Source organism: Hylobates moloch, unplaced genomic scaffold (genome assembly GCF_009828535.3).
Source record: "Hylobates moloch isolate HMO894 unplaced genomic scaffold, HMol_V3 SCAFFOLD_6, whole genome shotgun sequence".
Classification (NCBI taxonomy): domain Eukaryota; kingdom Metazoa; phylum Chordata; class Mammalia; order Primates; family Hylobatidae; genus Hylobates; species Hylobates moloch.
Window position 1 is genome coordinate 104,289,973 of NW_026652281.1, and position 13,437 is coordinate 104,303,409.

The window sequence follows — 13,437 nt, forward strand, 5'->3', positions numbered from 1 at the left end:
ATTTATTGGTAGAAACCCGCAATGCTGTGGCAAATCCTGCATAATGAAAAAACTTCCACACAGGCTAAGAGCTCCCTTCTTGAGAAAGCTGAGTCTAAACCAAAGGCCTTTCTTTAAAGAGGCCACTGATACTATGTTCGTCACCCGCACACATAGCCCCTTCTCCACTCGGATTGCCATGCAGTCTCCCCCGAGTGGTGCCCAGTGTGCAGGCTGGGCTGGGCCTGGCTTCTGCTCTGTGGTTAGCCTGCCACCCCCTGGGCCTTGGAAGGCCAGTTAGCCCAATACCTGCTACAGCCTTATTTCTGGCATTCCTGCATTTGTGTGATCACTAATGCTGTAATGATAACACAGGTTAGCATCTGATCTGATCTGCTCAACATTAGCACTTACATAACCAAGTCATGTGCATTTAGTTTTATTAATAATTGGATGCAGCCCGGCGTTGTGGCTCAGGCCTGTAATCCCAGCACTTTGGGAGGCCGAGGTGGGCAGATCACCTGAGGTCAGGAGCTTGAGACCAGCCTAGCACAAAATCCACCTCTGCTAAAAATACAAAAACTAGCTGGGTGTAGTGGTGCAAACCTGTAGTCCCAGCTACTCCAGAGGCCGAGGCAGGAGAATCGCTTGAGCCCATGAGGCAGAGGTTGCAGTGATCTGAGATCGCGCCACTGTACTCCAGCCTGAGTGACAAAGAAAGACTGTCTAAAAAAAAAAAATTGAAGGCCGGGCACTGTGGCTCACGCCTGTAATCCCAGCACTCTGGGAGGCCGAGGAAAGTGGATCACGAGGTCAGGAATTTGAGACCAGCCTGGCCAAGATGGTGAAAGCCTGTCTCTACTAAAAATAACAAAAATTAGCTGGGCACAGTGTCGGGTGCCTGTAATCTCAGCTACTCAGGAGGCTGAGGCAGGAGAATTGCTTGAACGCGGGAGGTGGAGGTTACAGTGAGCCGAGATCACGCCACTGCACTCTAGTCTGGATGACAGAGCAAGACTTAGTCTCAAAAAAAATTGAATGTTCAGTTAGAAATACGGGTGTTTCATATAAGATTGGGTTAGCTATCAGCTGCTCTGCCTATGGAGTAGCCATTCTTTGTTCCTTTACTTTTTTTTTTTTTTTTGAGACAGAGTCCTGCTCTTTTGCCAGGCTGGAGTGCAGTGGCATGATCTCGGCTCACTGCAGCCTCCACCTCCCGGGTTTAAGCGATTCTCCTGCCTCAGCCTCCCAAGTAGCTGAGACTACAGGCACGTGCCATCACACCTGGCTAATTTTTGTATTTTTAGTAGAGAAGGGTTTTCACCATGTTGGCCAGGATGGTCTCGATCTCTTGACCTCGTGATCCGCCCACCTCGGCCTCTCAAAGTGCTGGGATTACAGGTGTAAGCCACTGCGCCCAGCCCTCCTTTACTTTCTTAATAAAGTTGCTTTTACTTAAAAAAAAAAAAAAAAAAAATGGGTTAGCTATCTTTTAGGAAGAATATTCTTTTTGAAGCAAAAAAACAGTGTAGCAGCCAATGATGCAAAGAAGTTATTGGTCCTGCATGACATGGCTTTTAAAACTTCATGTTATAAAAATACTGTGATTATCGATTTTTTTAAAAGTAAAATGACAAATTAATTTTTCTATCCCAATAATCCTTTTCATTATGGTGAATTTTGCTTTAGCCAAAGATCAGCTTTTACTGCTATTTTCCAAAGTGTGCTTGTGGAGTATTTCTCCCCATTACCCACATGTGGAAGCTGTATTCTCAAACTTTCATCATGGTATACTCAGATCCCCGCACTGATGGTTCCCACAGCTAATCAATGATCTGTTCACTCCAGGCGACACAGTGGTCTTGTCCCTGAAGAAGTTCCTGAAGCAGGACACATATGACGTGCACCTTTCTCTGTCTGACCACGGCAACAAGGAGCAGCTGACGGTGATCAGGGCCACCGTGTGTGACTGCCACGGCCATGTCAAGACCTGCCCTCCACGCTGGAAGGGAGGTTTCATCCTCCCTGTGTTGGGGGCTGTCCTGGCTCTGCTGTGTGAGTACCAGGCCCCCACCCCCTCCCTGAGGATGAGGGAGTTAAAAGACTGGATTCTACCTTGAACTTTAACTCCTGGAACTAAGAGGCCACCAACATTGCCCGTCCATTCCTTAAACTTTTTTTTTATGACAGGGTCTCACTCTGTCGCCCAGGCTGGAATGCAGTGGCATGATCTCGGCTCATTGCAACTTCTGCCTCCCAGGCTCAAATGATCTTCCCACCTCAGCCTCCCAAGTACCTGGGACTACAGGTGTGGGCCACCATGCCCAGCTCATTTTTGTATTTTTTGTAAATATGGGGCCTCACTATGTTGCTCAGGCTGGTCTTGAATTCCTGGGCTCAAGCAATCCACCTACCTTGGCCTCCCAAAATGCTGGGATTACAGGTGTGAGCCACTGCTCCTGGCCCACTCCTTAAACTCCTAATTCTAGGAGCATCAGTCAATCAGTAGGTCTTTCTGGGGCTTGTGGAATGTACCAGGCTTTGGGGATACAGTGGTGAGCAAACAGACTCGGCCCTGCCATCAGGTCATCTGGAGGGGCCCGCACAGTGGTTCTGAAAGGGTGGTTTCCAACAGCATTAGCATCACCAGGAATTTGCTATTATTAGAAAGGCAAATTCTCAGGCCCTGCTCCAGACTTACTGATTCAGAAATTTAGGAATAGAACCCAGTAATCTGCATGTTAACAAGCTCCCAAGGCATTCTGATACATACTGGAGTCTGCAAATTACTGGTCTAGTGGGAGGAAATGTTTAGTTAAAAACAAATTTCTTGGCTCTAAAGATAGAACCTATCACAGTTGTTTTTTCCACATTTTGACTTGGTCTTAACATAACACACATCGTCAGTCAGAGATCAATCACATGAATACAACAAGAACATGCTCTTCACTGGGTGTGGTGGCTCACACTTGTAATCCCAACACTTTGGGAGGCCAAGGTGGGTGGATCACTTGAGGTCAGGAGTTTGAGACCACCCTAGCCAATGTGGTGAAATCCTGTCTCTACTAAAAATACACAATTAGCCAGGCATGGTGGCACGTGCCTGTAATCCCAGTTACTTGGGAGGCTGAGGCAGCAGAATCACTTGAACCCAGGAGATGGAGGTTGCAGTGAGCCGAGATCACACCATTGCACTCCAGCCTGGGCAACAGGGCGAGACTCTGCCTTTAGAAAAACAAAACAAAAAAGGAAGTAGGAAATTAGGTCAGAGCAGTGACAGGCACAGGGTATCATTGTGTCAGGCCTCACAGGTTATTGTTAAGACTCTGGGTAGAACTGAAAGTTATCAGAAGGTTTTGAGCAGAGGGGTGATGGGATTTGACTTAAGTTGTGCAAGATTCCTGCTGAGCAGACTATATGGGGGCGAAGGTGGAGGCAGGGAGATCATTTAGGAGGCTGTTGCCATAATCCAGGGGTAAAAAGGTGATTGGAGGCTCAGGCCAGGATGGCAGCATTGAGGTGGTCAGAGGTGGTCATGTTTCAAGGTAGAGTTCCTTCAGATTGATGTGTGGGATTAGAGTAAGAGCCATGGATGATTGCAAGGCTTTCGGCTTAAGGAGAAACATGGCATTTCCATTTGCCGGTTTGGGAAGGACCGTGGGAAGAGACGTGCCAGGCCAGTCCAAGTGGAGGTGTCAGTAGGCAGTTAGACCTGGGTTCAGAGAAGTCCACTTGGCGTCTTGCCTTCCCCTAGACTCGGGAGAGGAGAGGTTACCGTCTAGCCCACATGTGTGTGCATCTTCAGAACCCGTGGACTCCCAAGGAAGGTTGGGTCTGTTTTGTCTGGCCAAGGACAGACAGCAGTTCCATCAGCAGGCAAAAAAGTAATGATCCTGAGCAGTGGTGTGTGCTCTTAAATCGAACTGCCATAGAGAGATGGCTAGAGGGTCCCCTCTTAATACAGAGTTAACTGTGTGTAGGCATGACAGGGAAGGCAGCCAGGAACCAGTTGGCCAGTTCCCCGCATGTCCAAAGAGCCCGCCAGCCTTTCAGACCACATCACTGAAGCCAGGCCCTTTTAAAATTCCAACACTGGGGCTGGGCGCGGTGGCTCATGCCTGTAATCCCAGCACTTTGGGAGCTGAGGCAGGCAGATCACCTGAGGTCAGGAGTTAGAGACCAGCTTGGCCAACATGGTGAAACCCCGTCTCTACTAAAAATACAAAAATTTGAGATCATGCCACTGCATTCCAGCCTGGGTGACAGAGCGAGACTCTGTTTCAAAAATAAATACAATAATAAAAATAAAATACGAAAATTAGCCAGGCATGGTGGCGGGCTCCTGTAATCTCAGCTACTCAGGAGGCTGAGGCGGGAGAATCACTTGAACCTGGGAGGCAGAGGTTGCAGTGAGCCGAGATCCTGACACTGCACTCCAGCCTGGGCAACGGGCTCCCTCTCAAAAAAAAAAAAAAAAAAATCTGGCCAGGCACAATGCCTCACACCTGTAATTCCAGCACTTTGGGAGGCCGAGGCAGTTGGGTCACTTTGAGGTTGGGAGTTCGAGACTAGCCTGGCCAACATGGTGAAACCCTATCTCTACTAAAAATACAAAAATTAGCCGAGTGTGGTGGCAGGCGCCTGTAATCCCAGCTACTGGGGAGGCCGAGGCAGGAGAATTGCTTGAACCTGGGAGGCGGAGGTTGCAGTGAGCCAAGATTGCACCAGTGCACTCTAGCCTGGGTGACAAGATTAAGACTCCGTCTCAAAAAAAAAAAAAAAAAAAAAATATCCAACACTGCATTTCACCTAAGTTTAGATTACTATACCCTATGAAAGTTGCATTATCTTGTTCTTGAAGTCTGTGGCTAATTAGGGGACATCTGGTGACTAAAAGAGAGTCTCATTGAAAGACAACATCTGTTGGGAGGTTCCCATCCCGACATCCCGACAAAAGATTTTCTTAAGGATCAGTACCACCAATCTGGTTAGACTGACAGCATTATGGGTGGGGAGAAGGAAGTCAGAGTCTTCTAGGAGGAGGTGTCATAAGCTGAGAGCTGACATGTGGGAGCCATGTGTATGCACAGAGTCTGCCAGGTGAGGAAGGAGCCTGTATGAAGGTTCTTAAGGGGAAGCTGCTGGGGGTATTCAAGGAACACAGAGGAGGCCAATATGCCTAGACCTTAGTGGGTAGGGGGACTTGGAGGCATAGGCTGGGACCAAATCCTGCCAGCCTGGATAAAGAGTTGAAGTTTTCCTAGGTGCAAGTGAAGCCATGGCAGCATGTTAAGCTCTGGCTACTGAGTGAGGACGTCTGCAGTTAGAGGGGCTCTGAGGGCCTGGGGGTCTTGGCCCGCTGTGTGGTTACAGAGGGAGCACTCACACTCCCTAACCCTTGCAGTCCTCTTGCTGGTGCTGCTCTTGTTGGTGAGAAAGAAGCGGAAGGTCAAGGAGCCCCTCCTACTCCCAGAAGATGACACGCGTGACAACGTCTTCTACTACGGCGAAGAGGGGGGTGGCGAAGAGGACCAGGTGGGGCACTGGGGGCTCTGGGATTGGGAGGTGGATGCCCCCAAGGCCACTGGCAGGGCTGTTGGGTCAACCAACTGACCAAGTTAGCTGTGTTGACCAGGCCCTGGCATGAAGCTGTGTCTTTCTTTTCTTCCATCCTCCAGCGCTCCTCTGGTCCATTGCGGTAGTCTCTTTGGCCCTAGCCAAGTTAACCTCGAGCCTGTGTTTAATTTGCTAGGATAAGGGAGGATGCAAATGAGGGTTTCCCAAAATCTGTGACCTCATCTGTCTTGTAAGACCTCCCCATGAGCCAGAGTACCCAAAGGGTAGGGGGCGTGGGGTGAGATGTAAGTGGCAGGGGAGGGGGGGGGACAGTAGTCCTCAGTCACCTGCTCTCCTGCGTTTCCCCACAGGACTATGACATCACCCAGCTCCACCGAGGTCTGGAGGCCAGGCCGGAGGTGGTTCTCCGCAATGACGTGGCACCAACCTTCATCCCCACACCCATGTACCGTCCTCGGCCAGCCAACCCAGATGAAATCGGCAACTTTATAATCGAGGTGAGGCGTGGCAGGCCAGTCGAGGGCCACCCTTTATTCAAGCCCAGCACCAGCCACACAGGAGCACAAGCATGGGCCTGGAGTCTTGGGTCTGGGTTCAAATTCTGATTCCACCACCAACCAGCTTGTGACCTCTGGCTTATTTGAGCAACTTCTGGGGTTTGTTTCTTCCTCCATAGAACTCACTTGCAGAGTGGTTAAAAATGATTAGGAGGGGCCGGGTGTGGTGCCTCATGCCTGTAATCCCAGCACTTTGGGAGGCTGAGACGGGTGGATAATGAGGTCAGGAGTTCAAGACCAGCCTGGCCAACATGGTGAAACCCCGTCTCTACTAAAAATACAAAAATTAACCAGGCATGGTGGTGGGCACCTGTAGTCCCAGCTACTCGGGAGGCTGAGGCACAAGAATCTCTTGAACCAAGGAGGCAGAGGTTGCAGTGAGCCGACATCACACCACTGCACTCCAGCCTGGGCGACAGAGCGAGACTCTATCTCAACAACAACAACAACAACAAAAAATGATTAGGGGGAGGCTGGGCGCAGTGGCTCACACCTGTAATCTCAGAACTTTCAGAGGCCAAGGCGGGCAGATCACTTGAGGTCAGGAGTTTGAGATCAGCCTGGCCAACATGGTGGAGGTGGAGGTTGCAGTGAGCTAAGATCGCACCTGGGTGCAACTTATAGCTGTAATGAACGCTGAGAGTGAAGTACTCAGACAATTCTAGCTGAGCGGGTCGGGGAGCAGTTCCTTTGAGAGAGCGTCGCTCTAAGATCTGTCTGCCAGGTATTTATTGAGAGAGCTTGTTTAAACTACAATTTAGACAAACAAGAGACATCCACCAGGTGGCTCTTGGCGGTCGGGTATGAGGCACATATGACCTTGTAAAAAAACACTCAAACCACATTTTTAGGAGGCTGTGTTCAGCGCTCCTTATCTCATATACTACTCCCTGTCCTGTTTTCAAGGTCCAGGAGATCTAGTCTCGTGTATAAACAACATGCACACGGTGCCTCAATATTTTTCCACGCCTCGACCGCCAACGCCTCTTACATAGGCTTGAATGTCTTGTCGTGCGCCCCCCACGCCTGGGCAACAAAGGGAGACTCCATCTTAAAAAAAAAAAAAAAATTAGGAATGATTTATTCATTTATTCAACACATATAGCAGTTGAATGCTCTGGAGCCAGACTACCTGGGTTTGGATTACAGATCTCAGGTGATTGCACTTGGGGGGCAAAGTTTGGAGCCTCTGCTGTAGAAGACTTCAAGGATTGAATGAGCAGGCAGCTAGGACAGTGCCAGCACAGTGGTTCCTGACCCTGCCTGCATGTTGGAGTCACCTGGGCACCTTCAGAAACCACTGATGCCTTTGCTCACCCCCAAAGATTGTGATGTAATTGAACTGGGTGTGGCCCGGGCTTCAGAATTTGTAAAAGATTCTCCAGATAATTTAAGTTTGGGAACTACTGACCTAGCACGTAGCATTTATTAGGTAATGATAGCTATTGTTGCGAGGTGCTATTCTAATAACTGCTTTACAGGTATTTACTCATTTACTTATTCATCTGTTCCTTTAAAACTGTACGAAGGAGGCACATGTCCTCAGTACCTCCCGAGGCTGTGTCACAGGCATGCATCCTTTAAAAAAGGAAGAAAAAAGTATTGTCGGCCGGGCGCGGTGGCTCACGCCTGTAATCCCAGCACTTTGGGAGGCCGAGGCGGACGGATCACGAGGTCAGCAGATCGAGACCATCCTGGCTAACATGGTGAAACCCCGTCTCTACTAAAAATACAAAAAATTAGCCGGGCGAGGTGGCGGGTGCCTGTAGTCTCAGCTACTCAGGAGGCTGAGGCAGGAGAATGGCGTGAACCCCGGGGGGCGGAGCCTGCAGTGAGCCGAGATCGCGCCACTGCACCCCAGCCTGGGCAACAGCGAGACTCCGTCTCAAAAAAAAAAAGGATTGTCATTTTACAGACAAGGAAACAGGCATAGAGCGGTTAAGGGACTCGCCCAAGGCCACAAAGCTAGTGTGTGGTGTGAGTTCTGGCCCGGGCCGTCTGATTTCAGTCCATGCCCTTACCCACTGGCCTGTGTTGCACTGAGCACTTGCTGTCTGCTGGTCCCTGAGTGAATGAATTCTGCATGAATAATGCATTCTTTCATTTCAACCTCCGAAACCTTAGGGGAGGGGAGAGAGGGGCTCACAGAGGAGGAAATGGAGGCTTGCCCGCTGCTCCTAACCACCTGTTCTCTGTTGCGGCAGAACCTGAAGGCGGCTAACACGGACCCCACAGCCCCGCCCTACGACTCCCTCTTGGTGTTCGACTATGAGGGCAGCGGCTCTGACGCCGCGTCCCTGAGCTCCCTCACCTCCTCCGCCTCCGACCAAGACCAAGATTACGATTATCTGAACAAGTGGGGCAGCCGCTTCAAGAAGCTGGCAGACATGTACGGTGGCGGGGAGGACGACTAGGCCGCCTGCCTGCAGGGCTGGGGACCAAACGTCAGGCCACAGAGCATCTCCAAGGGGTCTCAGTTCCCCCTTCAGCCGAGGACTTTGGAGCTTGTCAGGCAGTGGCCGTAGCAACTTGGCGGAGACAGGCTATGAGTCTGACGTTAGAGCGGTTGCTTCTTTAGCCTTTCAGGATGGAGGAATGTGGGCAGTTTGACTTCAGCACTGAAAACCTCTCCACCTGGGCCAGGGTTGCCTCAGAGGCCAAGTTTCCAGAAGCCTCTTACCTGCCGTAAAATGCTCAGCCCTGTGTCCTGGGCCTGGGCCTGCTGTGACCGACCCACGATGGACTTTCTCTCTGGAATGGAACCTTCTTAGGCCTCCTGGTGCAACTTAATTTTTTTTTTAATGCTATTTTCAAAACATTGGACAAAGTTCTTCAAAAGCGCAGCCCAGAGCTGCTGGGCCCACTGGCCGTCCTGCATTTCTGGTTTCCAGACCCCGATGCCTCCCATTTGGATGGATCTCTGCATTTTTATACTGAGTGTGTCTAGGTTGCCCCTTATTTTTTATTTTCCCTGTTGCGTTGCTGTAGATGAAGGGTGAGGACAACCGTGTAGATGTACTAGAACTTTTTTATTAAAGAAACTTTTCCCAGAGGTGCCTGGGGAGTGAACTGTTTTTTTAAATAGAAGCTTTATTGGCATCTAACTCACATACCATACCATTCACTTGTTTAACGTTTACAATTCAATGGTTTTTAGAATTTTCAGAGTTCTGCAAAAAGAGTGGGCTCTCTTTACCCTGCTGGCTTCACCCAAGCGTCCTCTCAATGGCAGGGAATACTCAGGGTCAGCTTCAATGCCTAAATGGGCTCAGGGAGGGGAGACCTGCCCTCCTCTTTGCAAAGTCAGTTGCTCCATGAGAGAGAACCATTAACCTCTTACCCCAAGGCTGAGCCCCTCCACAGCCCCAGCAAGGTCACTTCTGGAACAGCGGCTGCCCTCCCTGCAGGGCAGTGCATGACGACTTCCTCTTCTATGCTGGAGGGGTCCCTGTTGAAAGGCAGGGGTTGGGGAACAGCCAGCTCTGCTACTTGCTAGCACATCTTTTTTTTTTTTTTGAGACGGAGTCTTGCTCTGTCGCCCAGGCTAGAGTGCAGTGGCGTGATCTTGGCTCACTGCAAACTCTGCCTCCCGGGTTCACGCCATTCTCCTGCCTCAGCCTCCCTAGTAGCTGGGACTACAGGTGCCCGCCACTACGCCCGGCTAATTTTGTGTGTGTGTGTGTGTGTGTGTTTTTAGTAGAGACGGGGTTTCACTGTGTTAGCCAGGATGGTCTTGATCTCCTGACCTCGTGATCCACCTGCCTCGGCCTCCCAAAGTGCTGGGATTACAGGCGTGAGCCACCGCGCCCAGCGTTGGCACATCATTTAACCTCTAGTTGCCTCAGATTTTACATTTACAAAATGGGGAGTTTTTGTGGAGATTAAGTGAATTAATATCTGGCACATGGTCCATGCAATTTGTTCGTTGGTAACAGCTACTATTTATTCAGTACTTTTTAAGGCCAGACAGGACTTCGATTATTTCCTCTAAATCCTCACAATCACCCTCTGAGGGGACTTTCTCCTTTAAAGAATGGCCACATTGTATTTTTTTTTTAATGACATCTGATCATCATCAAAATCAAGCAAAACAAAATTAGAGAACCTACCCAAGATGTCAGTGAAATTGGAACATTCCTGACAATACCAGGGCATAAATGCAGGAATCGGGACTAGGCAGCAGCGATAGAACGATTCTGTTTGTGTCCTTGTTAACGTGAAGGTCAAAGTCATCTTTGCAATTAGCCAAAAGAATCTGAAGTGAAGCTGAGGAAATTGCTGATGTTGAAATAAACATTTCCTTCCATGAGGATGATTAATTCTGTAAAGTGCCTCTGCTCAAAGCACAGACCCTGACCTGGAGTTATGGGTGCCACCTGCTGAATCCGAACCTCTAGGCAGGGCCCTGCTGTGGGTTGACAAGCCCTCCATGAGATGCTCATACACACTCAGGTTTGCTGCCAAGACTCTGAAGGATGAGGCTGAGGAGCCTGAAGCCTCAGACCCTGGATGGGGAAACCAAAAGGAAATGAAGTTGGGGCTGTGCCCCATGGCTTAGGCCTGTAATTCCAACACTTTCAGAGGCTGAGGTGGGTGGATCACTTGAGGTCAGGGGTTGGAGACCAGCCTGGCCTGATCCGCCCGCCTCGGCCTCCGAAAGTGCGGAGTTACAGGTGTGAGCCACCGTGCCCGGCCTACACACACATTTTTGTACTAAAAATACAAAAATAAGCTGGGTGTGGTGGCATGCACCTATAATCCCAGCTACTTGGGAAACTGAGGCACGAGAATCATGTGAATCTGGGAGGTGGAGGTTGCAGTGAGCCGAGATCACGCCACAGCACTCCAGCCTAGGCGACAGAGTGAGACCCTATCTCACCAACAAAAGGGGATGAAGTCGGATGAGAAAGCTCACCTGTCCTTGGTCCATGGCACCCTCAGGACAAAGCCGCCTCCTGCCTCTCCCACTGAGCTGGGGCCTCAGATTCCCCTCTGCCAGGGCTGTCTTTGCTGACAGTGTGGGAGGATTAGGTGTCTCTGCTAGCAAACACCTGCTGCCCGTTATCTTCAACTCCCTTCAGAGAAGCCTGGATAAATCAAACTCTATCTTCAGCGGAGGCTAATCATGAAACCAAGCAGCCCCTGTTCAGGCTGGCCGTCCTCCCCTGAGGTATTTGGAGGAAAAACAGCCTTTCCCAGCCTCAACTGGCCTCGGTGGATGGATGTAGGGTCCCCCGGCAATGGAACCAGTCACCAGCCCCCGAGTGGTTTGGAAAGAATCAGAGCCTGGGCTCTGTGACGGGCACAATATTAAGTCACTCTCTCTCTCTGGGCCTGCTTCTCATCTGCAAAACGGAAGCTTAGGACTCTGATCCTTAGGGCTTGTAATAAGTAAAAATATTTGCATTGGTAAGACACCAGCGCCAACCACGCAGAGTGGACACTAACCAGAAACAACTGATGTGCTGGCCATGATGAGGACCATCGGTCCTTTGAATTTTGTGTTTCAACACTTTGGTGTGCCTCCTTCCAGGATCTGTTTCCCCTATGCATTACACACACTTTTTTTTTTTTTTTTTTTTTTTTGAGACAGAGTCTCATTCTCCCCCGGGCTGGAGTGCAGTGGCACGATCTCAGCTCACTGAAACCTCTGCCTCCCGAGTTCAAGCAATTCTCCTGCCTCAGCCTCCCGAGTAGCTGGGATTACAGGTGCCTGCCATATGCCCAGCTGTTTTTTTGTATTTTAGTTAAAAAATATTTTTGGGCCAGGCGCGGTGGCTCACGCCTGCAATCCCAGCACTTGCTTGAACCTGGGAGGCAGAGGTTGCAGTGAGCCAAGATTGTGCCATTGCACTCCAGCCTGGGCGACAAGAGCAAAACTCTGTCTTAAAAAAATATAGATAGATAGATCTATAGATATAGATATTTGGTAGAGACAGGGTTTCACCATGTTGGCCAGGCTGGTCTCGAACTTCTGACCTCGATGAGTGATCTGCCCACCTCGGCCTCCCAAAGTGCTGGGATTATAGGCGTAAGCCACTGTACCCAGCCTACACACACGCTTTGCATTACCTTTTCATAACATGGCATATTGACTTACTGTCCCCAACACATCCAGTTTGGATGTGTTATTTAATGTCACCACAATCCACAGATATTAGTCATTCTAATTTTTTGCCCTTAGCAATGTGAAACAACCTGCAGCATCCACTTGTGCAGATGCTTCAAAGCCAGTCCTCCATTCTACGGTGGGGTCGGGGGCAGGAGATGGGGATCGTGGTCCCGGTTGAGATCAGGGCTTCCTTGAATGTGGGGTTCACTCTTGGATGACTGGGCCTTGAAAGCACCCCTGGCACTCATTCTATTAAGTGATCTTTTCCCCCAGGCTTTTAAAAGGCAAAGTCCCAGAATCCAAGTCCAACAGAAAAGAAAAGTGGAGCTTTGGCCAGGTGCGGTGGCTCACGCCTGTAATCCCAGCTCTTTGGGAGGCCAAGGCAGGAGGATCACCTGAGGTCAGGAGTTTGAGACCAGCCTGGCCAACATGGTGAAACCCCATCTCTACTAAAAATATAAAAATTAGCTGGGTGTGGTGGGGCATGCCTGTTATCCCAGCTACTCGGGAGGCTGAGGCAGGAGAATCTCTTGAGCCCAGGAAGCAGAGGTTTCAGTGAGCCGAGATCATGCCATTGCACTCTAGCCTGGGCAACAGAGCACGACTCCATCTCAAAAAAAAAAAAAGTGGAGGTTTACTGGAAGAAGGGGTCGGGGGTACCCAGAGAGCCTTCTCTAGCCTCATCCTCCCAACTTGTATTCTTATGAACCCCCAAATTCAGAGCATTTTGAAAATTGCCCCAATCCATCCCTGACATTTTACAGATGGAAAAAGAGGCTCAAAAGACAGCACTCCCTATGGCCCCACCAGTGGGGACAGAGATGGGCCAGCGCCCAGGCCTCACTTCATACCATGCCTTTTCCCTCATTACTGACCCAACCATCTTTTTTTCTTCCCAAAGAGACTAAAGGGGCTACAGATAGGCCCTGTCCCCACAGTTTGCTTTCCCAGTCCCTAGAGAGGCCTGAGGAGGGTGGCATACTCTCATTCCTAGACAGCTGGTGAGGAGCTGAGGCCCCGAATTCCCGGCCCCCCAATTCTAGGCATGGACCTCCCTCACTCACTTCCGGGCCCACAAAGGGGCTCAGGGAGAAGACCCAGCCCGGGGACTGCTGGGGGGTGGTCACTCAGGAAAGGGCCCTGAGGCGATGGGCCTGCCATTGAAAGTGTGGGAGCAGTCACCCTGGGAAGCCCCTTTTACAGCCCACACCC

At 50.2% G+C, this 13,437-nt stretch overlaps 1 protein-coding gene across 7 annotated transcripts in view; it reads left to right on the forward strand.

Annotated features, from left to right (window-relative positions):
* Positions 1-13,437, forward strand: part of CDH3 (cadherin 3) — a 163,934-nt gene that overhangs the window by 131,817 nt on the left and 18,680 nt on the right. For 6 of the 7 annotated variants that reach the window (XM_058441137.1, XM_058441136.1, XM_032157731.2 and 3 more), the window contains 4 exons: positions 1,828-2,034; positions 5,384-5,514; positions 5,907-6,053; positions 8,318-9,165. In XM_058441137.1, coding sequence (XP_058297120.1) covers positions 1,828-2,034; positions 5,384-5,514; positions 5,907-6,053; positions 8,318-8,527 — 695 coding nt within the window. In that variant the 3' untranslated portion in view covers positions 8,528-9,165. Of the gene's footprint in view, positions 1-1,827; positions 2,035-5,383; positions 5,515-5,906; positions 6,054-8,317; positions 9,166-13,437 lie in introns of those variants that run through there. The other variant, XM_032157732.2, reaches the window with a different exon arrangement.